Genomic DNA, 13,832 nt, shown 5'->3' on the forward strand with positions numbered 1-13,832 from the left:
TGCACCTACTGGTGTCCCAGATTCTAGGTAAATCTCTCGAGCAGATGATTTGCTCTCATTATCGTGATGATGGCCCTCCAGAACGTCGCGCTGGAATGCCGGCATTGGGACATGAGGCTCAAGCAAAAGGAGTTGTCACCCCCCATCCTTGTCCTTTCTGACGGTATCCTTTTGATAGTGCATAGGATGGAGAAATCACCACATAATGGTCATGCCACGTGATCTTTCAAATGAGGATCTTGTCGGCTCCATCCGGCTGTGGTTTGCTGAGGCAAGCAAAAGTTCAGCGCGTTTGCAGTCGTCTTTGCATGGGATCGGTCCAAAGAAACAGTATATTTTCGCTTCGATGACTCCAGCAGCACCAGATCCAGACTCGTATTTGTCTCGTCTTAGCAGTCTCTCATGTCCGATAGACTCTCCGCTTGTTGCAGCCGCCCCTGTGGCCGTCGCCATCGGTGGTTCCATACACGACGTGAACCTTGCCGACTCGAGCATTTATGCACCAGATGCAACGGCTGAAAAGGGACTGGCACAAACGGTGGCATATGCAGTGAAAGAAGCTGGATATCTGGCTAAAATGGTGAGTACCAAATGGTCGACTAACAGCGCTTCTTATCGACAAATGTTGTGGCGAACGGAGTCCAGCATTGGGGATCATATCATCTTCATACAGCACTCGTAAATGCGGCGAATATTTACCTGACACAATTTGTAGAATGCTCTCCTTGAGGAAGGACAAAAACTGCTGGCAAGCTTGTACTCATATCGTAGCTGTAGCCGAGCGATTCCGCAGGTTGGTGACTTTTTTTCCACTGATGACATTGAGAAAATATCAATTAATAGCCCAATTCAGGTCCAAAGCAACGAGCAGGCAAATCGATTGGAGATATATCAGCGAACATATGAAGTCCTTCAACCAGAGGTGGACAAGATGCAGAAATTTATGGCATTTCGGGATGCCGCTATTGCTGGTGTAACAGACGTCTTTGCCGAAATGGTTCCCGAGATGCGGGACAGAGATTTCTTCCCAAGTGCAGACTTCTTGGAGACCTGTGCTCAAGTGTTGGATATGTTTGTCGTTATGGATGCGATGAAAAACATTAAAGGATCTATGAACAATGATTTTTCGATGTACAGAAGGTTAGTTAATGACATTGTAATAAGTTGTGGAGGCTAGTCTCACCAAGAAATGGATGCCAACCTACACGTAGAGCTGTTCAAAGCGCGAATCGTAACGTGAGCGAAGATGACACCATTATGCAGCACAAACTGTATTCCTTCTTGGCGAATCAAGACCAGTACTCCTCAGAACTGAAGAACTCACTCTCCAAACTTTCATCGACATATGAAGACATCATTACAGATATGATCGAAAATTGCGCCGATCGTATCGAGAGCGGGCAGTATCTTCTCCCGAAGACAAAATATATGTATTATAGGGTATGAAGACTACGTTTTTGTAAGTTCAGCATTTTCCAAGAGCTTGAATGGATCGATGCATATATAGGCAATATCATTTGGCTTGTATTTATTGGATAAAGAAGGAGAGGAACATGATATTACTCGACGAAAGAAGTTCAAGCTTGACCGATTTGGAAAGATTTTGAAGGTAGAAACAAAAGCTCTTTGGACGGATTTGTTTAATCATAGTCCTCAAATACCGTTCTCCTGTTTAGGCCTGCCCAGTGGTCCCTCTCTTTGCCGATCAGTACGTCAGCTTATCTACCATATACAGCAAAGCACCTCATCTCAGCAATACGAAATGGGAAGAGGCAGAAGAAGCAGGAAAGGCCAATCTTGCCCGATCGTACAGCCTTGTCAATCATATCGATGTGGCAAGAGCAGAGTACATAGAATACGTTGCGCTATTTAAGCGCACGATCAATGCTGTAGGTCATTTGCATTATCCAATTGTGCTGCTGCAATCATTGAGTATTGTTCAATATGTCAATATAGTTGCGACCGTCAGACGGAACGAACGCGGCCATACCACAAGAGCATTGCACAACTGTCTATAATATTGTTCTACAAGGGCTCAAGACGCTTGCACAGTGCACAACAGCTGTCTTGGAGCAGGTAAGTATCCCATCTACGGCACAACATCAATGTTCCCTGCTCATGATCTCCATTCTAGAGTGCCTGGAAATACGCCAATCCAGTTAACCCACAGATTGCTCGCCATATACCTAATGAGGCACTTTCCTATGAGCTGGTTCGTTGTCAGACATGCCTAGGCTCCTCATTTCATGATTTCACGGTCTCAACGTTCTTGTTTGGCCCAGGCTGTTCGTTTCAATTACAGTGCAGAGGAGAAACGAGCGCTCATTGAGGTAAGGAACCTCTTCACCATTTTTTACGATGTATGGAACCTCAAACTTTGTCTAGTACATAGCTATGATCAAAAATCTTTCCTCCATGCTCTTGAGTCTGGACAGAGCATTCCTAGTGGCTATCAATCATCAGATTTACATGGATGTTCAAGACTTTGCCCGAAACCATATTAGCGATTTCTTCGTCCACGCCAGTAAGAAGAAACGCCCGGTGGCAGCGTATGTATTTTGCGTCGGAATCGACCATATTTCAAAGAACGCTAGCTTTATAATACCTGCTGTCTGGTTCATTAGGATAATCAAGCATTTGCGGGATATCGCATTTGACGGCCCGCCATGGGACGACGATGCCGCCGGTCGGGGTAAGAAGGACACTAAAAGTTCTGCTGGAGACACGCACGACAGTGCACCGCGGGCAAATCCCCTCGCACCATCGCTGGTAAGTGTCTGGCTGAAATGCCACAAAGATATTTTTGACCAAATTTTTTGTGTTGTGGATCCGTGCAGCTCCAAATCGTTCGCTTGGTTCTAAACTCCTGCTTCAACGAAAAAGCCAAGGGAATGAAAGGTGGTCTCATGCGAGAGAAAGACTTTAAGGATTCCCAGGCAAACGAGGTCCAAGAGTTCCTCAACCGAAGTAGGATGTACCTTCCGATGCTGGACTTGGAAGGTACGATTTGTATAAGGCCCAGACGTCATGTAACTTTCCATTGACCTTGAAACCGTTTTTATGGCAGGTACCGTCCGTCAACTGTCAGATCTGTCAGATCTATGGTTCAAGGAATTCTATCTGGAACTTAGTAAAAAAGTCCAGGTAGTGCCCGACCTTGCATTTCGTGATGCTCACCGATACTGAGAGCTGCTTTACCTAGTTTCCTATCAGTATGTCTTTACCCTGGATTTTGACGGAATATATTCTCCATTCCAACGATGCGGAGATGATACAGTATGTTGTGGCACAATCCAGGAAATCTTTGCAGAACGTGCAGAAATTATCTGATATGGTGATAACTGTCATCATCCAGATATGTTTTCTATCCATTTGAGCTTTATAACGATGCTGCATATCGGACTTTATATCATTTGAAAAGCAAGTTCATTTACGACGAGATTAACGCCGAGGTATGAACCATATCTACCCCAGTAGCACGTCTGAGAAAGTTATTTACATGTCGTGCCGCCTGTAGGTCAGCCTCTGTTTCGATCAATTGATCTTCAAACTGAGCGAGAAAATCTTCTTACATTATAAGAAGGCTGCATCATGGTAAAGGAACATACTTTAAATAAAGCTGCAGGTATGAAACATACTAAACAATTTTGGGCGCCGATGACGAAACAGCATTGTCCTGGCTGCAGATCTAAAGACCGAGACAGATCTTGCTCACATGGGTCTTGTTCTCGAAGCATACGACGGAATTCTGGCACAAAAGAACTATCAGGTAATAGACGAGTTCAAATCTAAGTGCTCTGTCCTTGGTTACTTATGATTTTGGCCGTTACAGCTACTCGGCCGCTCATTAAACATGTGGGAGCCCATTGGACAATGGATGAACCACCATCTCCGAAAGAGCATCGATACAGCCATTTGCCGGTATGAAGGGAGCGATCTGACATATATAACAGTGAGTATAAGTGCATAAGGTATTGACGCCTTCCGAGTGCCTGACAGAAGACCTTACGCATTACAATAGGATCTGGATACTCTGCTTCGGAGCGCTCGGATGACCCACCAGCTACTATCTCGGCGCATAATTTTGGATAATTTTGACGACATGCTAGCAGAAGTCGACGAATCCGTGTCTATAGCAGCCGTAAACGGACGTATCATATCGCATACCCTCAATCAACTCGTCAACGACTTCATCCCGAACTATTGCTTCAACAGTGTAACCAACAGGCAAGCTGCACAGCCGCTCACGTACTGTCAGACTGGGAACTCACTCATAATGAATACAGGTTCTTACGAGGACCTGTCGCATTTGTACCCGAGGCATCTAGGCACAGCTTTCCAAAAGCACCTCCAATCTATCTGTATGGCTCAAAGGTTGCAATTGAGACAGTCTCATTTTCAAATTTATGTTTACCTGACTGACACAATGGCGGGAATTAGGCGCTTTCAGTAGCTTTTAGTGCACAAAATGCTTTACTGAAGGAATTCATTGGGGAACCACACTTCAAGACCATAACTCGATGGACGGGGAAGCATGGAGTACCCGTCATCATAACGGAGCTTTCGAAGCACATCGACTCCATAGTAAGTGATAGCCTGCCTTAAAGGAAGTTCCGTCCCATGCTAAGTGTTATTTTGCACGGCATCAGGTCAAAAACACCATGACGGCGTACATCGGTGTCATATCAAAAGGAACTCCCCAAACAATGAAACTGCCGTTGTTTGAATACGGAACGGCTGGTAAGTAGTCTTCTTCAATCTTTATAGATGTTGTCAATCTAAGAATCGTTAATGTTGTCTCCGCTACAGGGACATTCGAGTACTTCGCTGCACATCTTAAGCCACTGATAACATATCCGGCTTTAAAGTCAGATGTACTACAGGCTTTTCGGGAGGCCGGAAACACTGTTCTGACGGTTAAATTCTTGGAGGACGTTCTGGTAAATGCTATCTCTGTGGTAAAATCACAAGCAATCTCTAAAGATCGTTTACTACAGGCGATAGACGGGCCATTCCAAGATATGCAAACCTTGGACTTTGTTCCCCAAGCCCCCGGTAAGTGAGTGCCATGATGCCATGTTAGGTGATCATCATTAATCTTGGCGGAACGGTAGATTCCAGGGCAACCGCTTACTCCAAGCTCAGAGATTTTGATGAAGTGTTTGAGTCTCACAATTATGCCACGGTGGGTATCATGTACACTGAAGTTGCTGGCGCTGAACAAAATCCCTAACTTTAACCTGGCAGCCATACCGAACCTGGGTGGAACGTACTGACGTTCTTTATGCTCCATCCCCCCCAAAAGCACTGATGAGCCCATTTTTGGAACACTTGCGTGAAACCCTCGATTCCGTTGCGGACGAGTGGCAGGCTGATGGTCATCTAGAAAATCCACGCGCGTTTTTCAGAATTTGGAGTGCTCTTCAATTCACATTTTGTGTACCAAGCGTCGGAGAAGGGAGACTTGTCAGGTAGGGCTTATATTGATGCAGCCTTCCATAAAAAGATGGGTTAGCTAAGGGTAATGATTGTCCGGTGGAATGATAGGGAGCTCTTTGGCGAAGGTCTTTCATGGGCAGGGTAAGTCGTTTAAGATGCATCTCCTTTGTAAAGGTGAACTCCCTTTAGGTTAACTGCATTTACACTCTTAACAGATGCACCTTTATCCATCTGCTGAACCAGACCGACGTATATACTGCCTTTGACTTCAACAACCACTGTCTATCGGTACAACGCGCCGATCGAAAGGCTGCACATTTGACATTCGGCTTTGGACAATACGGAGGTGCGATAGGGGTTACCGGAGCGAACGAAAAAGCAGCTGGAACTCCGGATTCGGCAAGTTTGTCCCCTACGTCTGCAACCGCAGCAACAGCCATTGGACTCCGACAGGATGTCGTACAGTTCTTGGAGAGTGCGTCCTTCTACCAAAATGTGAACGAAGAAGTCTTTGCGACTTTGATGGGAATGGAGGCCGTGGCATGAGGACAACTGAACACCGGTATTCGCATGTTAGGGAAGGGAAATTGATAGGAGTGTTAAAGTATGCATTTATTATTATGTTTCACGTTAAAACCATTTTCTTTACGGACGGGCACATGTGACTATAGCATGAATCCAATGTTCAGATTTCGTTGACCAGTTCCATAGTACATGGACCCCCACTTGGGCGGATTAGCCGTGTGAAAGAACACGTATCCGGGCCATAAGAGGCTGCGAAGAATTGCTACTGATCCAGTGCGCTCTGTTTGACATGACCATACTCCTAGTACCAATCAACCATGAGTTCAAACAAAGTCAGCTCAAATGTGCCAAAGGAAAACGTACCCTTCGGCTCATCGTTGGCAATGGTCTCAAATATATCAATAGATTCGTCGAATGCATCGGCTCTCTCTTGTAATGTCCGCTTGTTTATGTCGAAACCCTCGCGGAAGTGTAGATAGTGCGTTAACTGGCTGAGCTCGCCTTTTGGGATCCCTGTTGAAAGCATTCCTTGGGTCAGACAGCCAAAGAAACACCGGCGACAGGAGGCATCTACCTGAGAAATTGACATTTTTCTGCAGTTGATGCAAGGTATCTCTGTAATATGCTCCACGAGGGACAATTTCGGTCTCGTAATTAATGAGGGCTACGGTTCCAGAAAGCCGCTTCTCTTCGTTGATTGTCTTTTCCTAAACCACTTCCAATCAGTGAATTGCTTAGATACTGCAGATCAGCAAGTAATATCCACCTCAGCGCCTTCTTCTGGTTCTTCGCCTGAACAATTTTACTCATATTAGAAAAATGCCTTGACCAAATGCGGAAACACAAGTCAGCAACCCACCCAATGAGTACTCAAAAGCCGGATCACCGGTGAAGCGTCCGTGGACCTGACTAATACGATCCATATCCGACGATGGAACGTCAGGCAGTTGCAGCCAATTCACAAGATCAATGCTAAGGTCGGTATTGAAGTCATCAGGAAAATTCCTCCCTCCCCCAATACTGGGTACAGTATCAGATCACCGGTTGGACCGACATACCTATAGTAGAACTTTCGGGAAAAAAGGTTGTCTTTGGTCGCCTGGGCGATAAAATAGTCTCTCTGTACTCCAAGGATCTTTCCCCATAACCAGATCTCTTCAAGCTTCTCTTGCTCTTTCTTGACCTGGAGCGAAGATTGAATGGCAGCTTTCTCCTCAGTATTGAGGGTGAACCCCACCAGCGTAAGGTATGGTAAATCATCTAAATTGATAAAGGACATTTTGAAGACGGGCTGGGTGCAGAAAGCAGAGAGGTGAGCAGGAAATTGACGCGTACCCAAGCCTTATGTAATCAGTAAAGCCAGCATAGCGCTGACTACTATCAAGTGGATTTTGGCCACTTCATTTCTGACTTTAGCAATGGAATGGCATTAAGGCTGCAACGCTGTAATGTTCTATTTCTCATTTTATACTCATGTGATATAAAAGCTGTGAAATTCCAGATGTGGTTCATTGTATGCTGATATTTTTATAATACTAGCATCTACTAGAGTGCTCTATAAGGGAATCGTATCTACTAGAATAACAATTATTTCTTTGCACCCTAGTTCAGAGGTATACTCTGAGGAAATTGAAAACGATTAGAGGAATACGATTGCCGCTTGACCTGCTTTAATCGATCGTACGCCGCTCCATAATACGCTTGTTGCCGGTTCGGGAGCCCCTTGTCAATAGAGTTTTGGTACGCTGGAACAGTATTTGTTTTGTACTCTTTACGGTATAGAGTAGCCAGATTACCGTAGAAGTTGTTAATCCAGGTAGGACACGTCGGGCAATCGGAGTTACCTGGGGGAGCATTCAGATTCCCCATTCAACTACTATCTCAATGCCAAACAGCTCATTGCGATGAATGAAAGCAGTCTCGGAAACAGGAACATTGCTGACTTATCCACCCCAAAGATCGATGATGATATAAGCTCCGGTCAAGCCTCTCGGTATTGAACAGAGGTATTTGTTCATGATCTGTACAGTTTGCCCGCTGAAAGGAGCACTGTAGAATAATAAGTTGCCTTTAATGCACTTTGCGTCCTGAACAAAGGGGTGTTGCATGCCTGCCGGCTTTGTGGTGTCCATCCAAGTAAAACGAAGTAACGCATCCATAAGCGACTGCTGCCGTACATCTGAGGCAGAAGGTTGCGACCCTACAGCGTCTATAAAGCCCTTTAAAATCCCGTTGAGGTTTGACTTTGGATCGAGGTATAGTCCTTGCAGCTCCAAGGATCCTGCAGAATTCCAGTTCAATTCAGTTGTCAGATCGTTCGTCGCCTTTGGGCCCCATGTGTTATAGGCAGCAAGCACGGCGCGGTGTTGACTGGCGGGCCAACTAAATGTAAACGAAGTCACAGCGTCCGTATTGGGCACGGTTTGTAAGGCGATCTTGAATGATGTTATGATCCCCAAAGATCCTGAAGCAGCAGAAGATAATTGAGCATAGTTGCTTCAAGCCTCAACGTTCCTGTCTCCTGCACGTTACCTCCACCAACTCCACAAAGTTGCCCAAAATAATTTGGGTTCTGATTTTTATTTGCTACTAGCATGTCTCCCTTTGCGCTGACCATTGTGATTTCCAAAGCTTGATCGGCAGCCACTCCATATTTTACGCCCAAAGAGCCCGTATCCACCGTGTAGCGTTAGACCTCCCACACCTACGGTAGGACAGGTACCACCTGGAAAAGCATATTTTTCCTGCCGTCCATAACTTGTAATAGAGCGGGGCAAGCATGTTTCCATTACCGACAACGGCTGTACGGGTATTCTTATCGACGGATACTGAATACAGCTTGTACAAGTCCACAAGTAGAGCTCCATTCTTCCCACCTTGCGAGTACCCTTCGTAAGAGTGGCCACTAGATCGGGGAGCTATCGTCATGTTGTTTTGCGTTCGCACACATTACGGCAGTTTGAATGTGTTTCTCCTTCGTTGGGATGAATATTGCCGCGGGTTTATAGGTGAAGCGGTAGTCTTGTCCAAGTGAAGCTTTTGGGTATGTCGGATCTGAAGGTGCGATTACCTTGGAACCATCTTGAATACCAGAAATAGTTGTATAAGCTGGCCAAATGTGCATGGTGCGCCAGGAAAAAGACAAGCCAAAGTGGCCACGACAAGACGCATGTTATGTCTCCTCCCAGAGATCGGCGCAGATTCAGAGATATGCGAGCCCGCACAGAAGGAGTTGGTATGCCTGATCTACTTTATTGACGATTAACAAGAGTTGGATCCTCTGATCGCTGTAAGCAGCATTGTACAGCCATGAGTGGTCGCTGAGTTCCGATTTTTCTAATCTCTTTTCTTTGTGCTGCGTGCTGCCGCACCGACCCTTTTATTTTGTCTTCAACAAGAAGACCATGCGTGTCGTCCTGCACGAATTCGGGAGCTGACTTTTAGCGTTCGTCAGTGTAGATAAAGTTGCTGCGAGATGGACGTTGAGATCGGAGTATCGCTCCCGGCGGTGAAAACGCGAGGATGGCACAGTTAGAGATGATGTCACTCCCAACGAGTGACGTCCAACAAGTTGCCGGCAACTACTTAAAGCAAACCTTTTTTGACGGGGAGAGCTTCACTTGCCCTTCTTGTCGGTGCAAGTTCTATCCTCGTCCAGTACAAATGTCAGCTCAACCAGGAGGACATACATTTCGCGTCTGGGCACCGGATGCCCCTTCTGTAACGTTGGTGTTGGGCGCTGGGGACCAAGCCAAGTCCATCCCCATGAAGAAAGTAGATGTCCCATCTGCACGTAGTCAAGGATGGTGGGAGGCAGTTGTCAAGGGTGCAGGACACGGTTCCGACTATGGATTTCTGGTAGAGAAGAACAAATATAACGTCGACAAACCTTTACCGGACCCTCGAGGTTTCTGGCTTCCTACAAGCGTTCACGGACCCTCACGAGTTTACAATCATGATCAATTCAAATGGACAGACAAAACATGGAGAGGCGTGCCTCTGGCAGGGTAAGCTAATTGTTGGCCGGCTCCACTGGAAAATAACATTGACACATCCTCAGATCAGTGCTGTACGAGCTGCACGTCGGTACTTTTAGCGAGGAAGGCACCTTTGATGGTGCCATAAAGAAATTGGATCATCTCGTAAATCTAGGAATAGATGCAATTGAATTGCTCCCTTGCAACGCATTTCCTGGTCAATGGAACTGGGGATATGATGGGGTTGGCTTGTACGCGGTCCAAGAGTCATACGGTGGTCCCGACGGCCTGAAACGCCTCGTCGATGCTTGCCACGCTAGAGGTATTGGAGTTATAATGGACGTGGTATATAACCACCTTGGTCCCGATGGCAATTATTTGGAGTGCTTTGGTCCGTACTTTAGTACAAAGTCCAATTCATGGGGGACTTCAGTCAATTTGGACGGGCCATGGTCGGATGAGGTGCGGAGCTTCTTCATCGACAATGCTTTGATGTGGTTGGAGCATTATCACATCGATGGTCTTCGATTGGACGCCGTCCACGCTTTACTTGATACAAGCGCAACCCATTTCCTCGAGGATCTCGCCAATCATGTACGCAATCTGAGTGCACGTCTTCGAAAGCCTCTGTTCCTCATCGCGGAGTCGGATCTCAATGATCCAAGGTTGATCAAAAGCCCTGAAGCCGGTGGATATGGTCTCGATGCGCAGTGGGCCGATGACGTTCACCATTCGCTCCATGCACTCCTTACTGGAGAACGGCAAGGATACTATGGTGACTTTGGTTCGCTAGAGGTGATGGCGAAAGCACTCCGTGGTGGATTTGTGCATGATGGGGAATGGTCCTCCTTTCGCAAGCGAAAATACGGTCGACCAATTCCCACTACCGTACCTACATCCCGCTTGGTGGTATTCTTGCAAGATCATGACCAGGTGCATATTCATCTCTCTTCTTTTCACGTTCGTAAGTGATACTGACTCGCACCTCGCCAGATTGGTAATCGCGCTGTTGGAGACCGCATTTCGGAGCATCTTAACGACAACCTTCTTCGTATCGGAGCAGCGTTGCTTTTGATGTCACCATTCACCCCTATGCTGTTTCAAGGTGAAGAGTGGGGAGCAAAAACACCTTTCCAGTTTTTTACCAATCATAATAAGGAGCTGGGGGAGCTCGTCAAGAAAGGTCGTCGAGCAGAGTTCGCTGAGCACGGATGGAACACGGAGGATGTTCCTGACCCGCAGGATCCCGAAACTTTCAAGCGAAGCAAGCTGAACTGGAATGAACCTACTCAAAACAAACACGCTTCTCTCTTGGATTGGTATAAGTCCCTCATTCATCTCAGGAGGAGCGTACCGGAAATTGCCAAAGTCGATGAATTTGGGCAGATTGAATGCGAAGTTGATGAGGAAGCGAAATGGCTGGTTCTTAGGAGAAGCGAAAAAGTGGCAACCGTGGTCAATCTAGGAAAGAAAGAACAAACTATTCCAGTGATCGGAGACGGGCATAACGGACGGAAGCAGATTGGCGACATTCTCTTGTCGCATGGGTCGTACGAGGTGAAAGGCGCTGCTCTGACGCTCGGACCAGAGTCTGTAGCAATTGTCAGAATTCGGGGGTAAACAGAGGATAACATTATAATATGTACAGGCCATCATGGATGCTCCGCATTATAAATAAATATTACGGTTCTGCTAAGGCTCGCTGTCGTTAGGATACGTAATCCGGCAGGTAGCTAAGAGTTTACATCAGACCGCTCTTAAACACAATAGGCCAGCATTCCAGTGTTTTAGAGTTCACCAGAACTAATGTACCCGACTCGGCAAAGGATGGTATTAGTACTATGCGGGTTTTGCTGCCCTTAGCGTCTATGATTGCAAATGCGTAAGCCAAGAAAACCTATCTGTAGCACTCATGATACTGGTACCTTCCACCAAACTAGTTTCATATGCCGGTTGATTACCAATGAAATAAAGGTGAGGAGGATGTTTGATGACGAACGGATCCGTATCCTTATAAGGATGGCACCCTACAATGTTGACCTGTCAGTAATTGCCCAGCTCGATAGAAATTATGCACAGTCTACAAACATAGGGTATCAGGAGCCGTCGGCGCTAAATGCGCCCATCGCAATGTATTTTCCGCCATTGACAGGCGATCTTCGGACGTTACAAATCGGAAAATGTCGTCGATGTTCTGTCCAGACGTGCCCAGTACACTGCACAAATGATGTGGTTCAAGTCCGAGCTTGAAAAATGACTCTCGCGCTGGCAACTCACCTAAGGCCCCCAATCTCTGCAGAATAGGGATTCGTGACCGTATTGAAAGTGGAAAATTTCGAAGCATTGGGGAAAATAGCAAAGTGGATAGGCTGCTGCGGCAGCGAGCAATTGGCGGGATCAGTTTCACCCGGAAGGATGTCAACATCAAGGTTCTCGCACAGTTGTGAGAGCACAGTATCCACTACATGTAACGGCTCTTTCCTAGTGGCCGTGCTTTCTGAGCCGTATTTGTTTCTTGACTGAATGGGCAAGGCAAAATTGATGTTCAACAAAGGTGCCAACCCCTTATACACGCCAGTACTTACGGGACGCTTTTCCTCCTCGACCAGTTTGGGTTTTGCCACAGAATTTCCCGCCAGTATTAGGCGAGTGATGCATGAAGCAGTACGTTGTTCCTAAAAAATAGTGTTCAGTGTGAAAAGTAGCAACAATATCAGCACCCGTCCTATTCAGCCTACCCTTTCGCTTCCTAATTCGCCAGCAAGAAAATCAGACAGCAGTTCCAACTCCAAGTTGAAGGTCTCATCACCCACGCTAAGACCAGACGCAATGGCAATGAACGTGTCTCCTATTACAGACCGAATCAGTCCAGGGCTCCATGCTGTAAGATCTTTCGTAAAGCACCTTCACTCGGGGGCAGCGTAGGCTGTGGTGCCAGTTGTGGATAACATATATCAATCACTTCAAAATCACCACTCGCATTCTCGCAACCAAGAACAGCTACAATAATGCCTAGAAGATTTCGATGTCAATTAACATATCCTTGGCGCGGTTATAAATTTGTGTTTGCCGTAGTCATCACACCTGTGACGAGCATTGTGTCTTTCAAAATCTCTCCAGTCAGCTTTACCCGCCCCGATTCGTCTTCCAGTACCACCTCATCTTCATCACTAGCGTACTTGCTTCTTGGTGGAGGCGCAATAACCCAATGCTACAACAATTCACATAAACAATTGCTTTGTGCCATTTGCACACCCTGAATAAACTGACCTCTTGTGTAACTTCATCCAAAATGTTCGGTTTTAAGGGCATATCAACGTAAATGGTACCCGCTATGTAGCACACTTCTCCGGGCCGGACATCCAGCGCTCTGGGAATATGTGGTGGACTGGCTATCCTTTCAAAATTGAGCGCGTGGTACGACTGTCTCCAATATTACAAAGTCCGGAAGTACCTCCAGCTCTTGCCCATCGTTCTTTTGCAGCAGAAAGGACCTTTGGCCGGAGCATGTTGAGTCTGCTGAAATAGATGCCCGCATACTGTTGTGTGTAAACTCGTTCTTTGACAATGAACTTGTCGCATGTGTTGAGACTGTGACATGATTTTCGCTCGAAAGTGATGGTGTCTTCCTGTGAAGTGGAGGAAGCGGGTCGAAACATGGTTTCACTAGAACGAAGGCAAGGTCAAAGACGTAGAAATGCAAAGGTCTGCGAGATCACTCCAATAACATTGATACGAACTCGGCAGCATGCTCGACATCAGAGTCGAAGGACATCGCGGTTGACTCCACGGCCGTAAGCATATAGTATATTTGGAGATTAAAGCAGCCTGAATCCTGCACGCCAGCGTCACGCCAATAGGAAAACCACCGGATGGGAAGATGATCTTGTG

At 46.5% G+C, this 13,832-nt stretch overlaps 5 protein-coding genes across 5 annotated transcripts; 2 read left to right on the forward strand and 3 right to left on the reverse strand.

Annotated features, from left to right (window-relative positions):
- The first annotated feature begins 322 nt into the window (after positions 1–322).
- SPPG_03487 (uncharacterized protein) lies at positions 323–6,139 on the forward strand. The gene is made up of 28 exons (XM_016751750.1): positions 323–580; positions 716–793; positions 854–1,140; positions 1,212–1,440; positions 1,508–1,609; positions 1,677–1,889; positions 1,957–2,076; positions 2,135–2,212; positions 2,283–2,330; positions 2,386–2,549; positions 2,625–2,769; positions 2,838–3,000; positions 3,068–3,144; positions 3,203–3,276; positions 3,356–3,452; positions 3,518–3,594; positions 3,670–3,769; positions 3,833–3,952; positions 4,022–4,227; positions 4,287–4,374; positions 4,441–4,584; positions 4,650–4,740; positions 4,810–4,940; positions 4,998–5,055; positions 5,115–5,185; positions 5,248–5,471; positions 5,548–5,580; positions 5,655–6,139. The coding sequence occupies exons 1-28, from the start codon at positions 347–349 to the stop codon at positions 5,983–5,985; spliced, it is 3,783 nt and encodes a 1,260-aa protein (XP_016609731.1). The 5' UTR covers positions 323–346; the 3' UTR covers positions 5,986–6,139.
- Positions 6,031–7,258, reverse strand: SPPG_03488 (uncharacterized protein). The gene is made up of 6 exons (XM_016751751.1): positions 7,023–7,258; positions 6,824–6,936; positions 6,731–6,756; positions 6,539–6,671; positions 6,328–6,477; positions 6,031–6,265 (listed from the first exon to the last, which is right to left on the reverse strand). Exons 1-6 carry the CDS (start codon positions 7,241–7,243, stop codon positions 6,105–6,107), a joined length of 804 nt encoding a protein of 267 aa, XP_016609732.1. The 5' UTR covers positions 7,244–7,258; the 3' UTR covers positions 6,031–6,104.
- Positions 7,259–7,604: 346 nt separating this feature from the next.
- On the reverse strand, positions 7,605–8,637 carry SPPG_03489 (uncharacterized protein). Its single transcript, XM_016751752.1, has 2 exons — positions 8,497–8,637; positions 7,605–8,428 (listed from the first exon to the last, which is right to left on the reverse strand). Exons 1-2 carry the CDS (start codon positions 8,579–8,581, stop codon positions 7,908–7,910), a joined length of 606 nt encoding a protein of 201 aa, XP_016609733.1. The 5' UTR covers positions 8,582–8,637; the 3' UTR covers positions 7,605–7,907.
- Positions 8,638–9,544: 907 nt separating this feature from the next.
- SPPG_03490 (malto-oligosyltrehalose trehalohydrolase) lies at positions 9,545–11,739 on the forward strand. Its single transcript, XM_016751753.1, has 3 exons — positions 9,545–9,971; positions 10,025–10,874; positions 10,935–11,739. Exons 1-3 carry the CDS (start codon positions 9,628–9,630, stop codon positions 11,559–11,561), a joined length of 1,821 nt encoding a protein of 606 aa, XP_016609734.1. The 5' UTR covers positions 9,545–9,627; the 3' UTR covers positions 11,562–11,739.
- On the reverse strand, positions 11,551–13,831 carry SPPG_03491 (DNA-directed DNA polymerase delta subunit POL31). The gene is made up of 11 exons (XM_016751754.1): positions 13,682–13,831; positions 13,396–13,607; positions 13,212–13,333; positions 13,026–13,152; positions 12,846–12,953; positions 12,680–12,789; positions 12,527–12,616; positions 12,219–12,460; positions 12,030–12,157; positions 11,867–11,968; positions 11,551–11,807 (listed from the first exon to the last, which is right to left on the reverse strand). The coding sequence occupies exons 1-11, from the start codon at positions 13,741–13,743 to the stop codon at positions 11,683–11,685; spliced, it is 1,428 nt and encodes a 475-aa protein (XP_016609735.1). The 5' UTR covers positions 13,744–13,831; the 3' UTR covers positions 11,551–11,682.
- Between the last annotated feature and the right edge of the window lies 1 nt (position 13,832).

The sequence above is a fragment of the Spizellomyces punctatus genome (genome assembly GCF_000182565.1).
Source record: "Spizellomyces punctatus DAOM BR117 chromosome Unknown supercont1.5, whole genome shotgun sequence".
In the NCBI taxonomy this organism is placed as follows: domain Eukaryota; kingdom Fungi; phylum Chytridiomycota; class Chytridiomycetes; order Spizellomycetales; family Spizellomycetaceae; genus Spizellomyces; species Spizellomyces punctatus.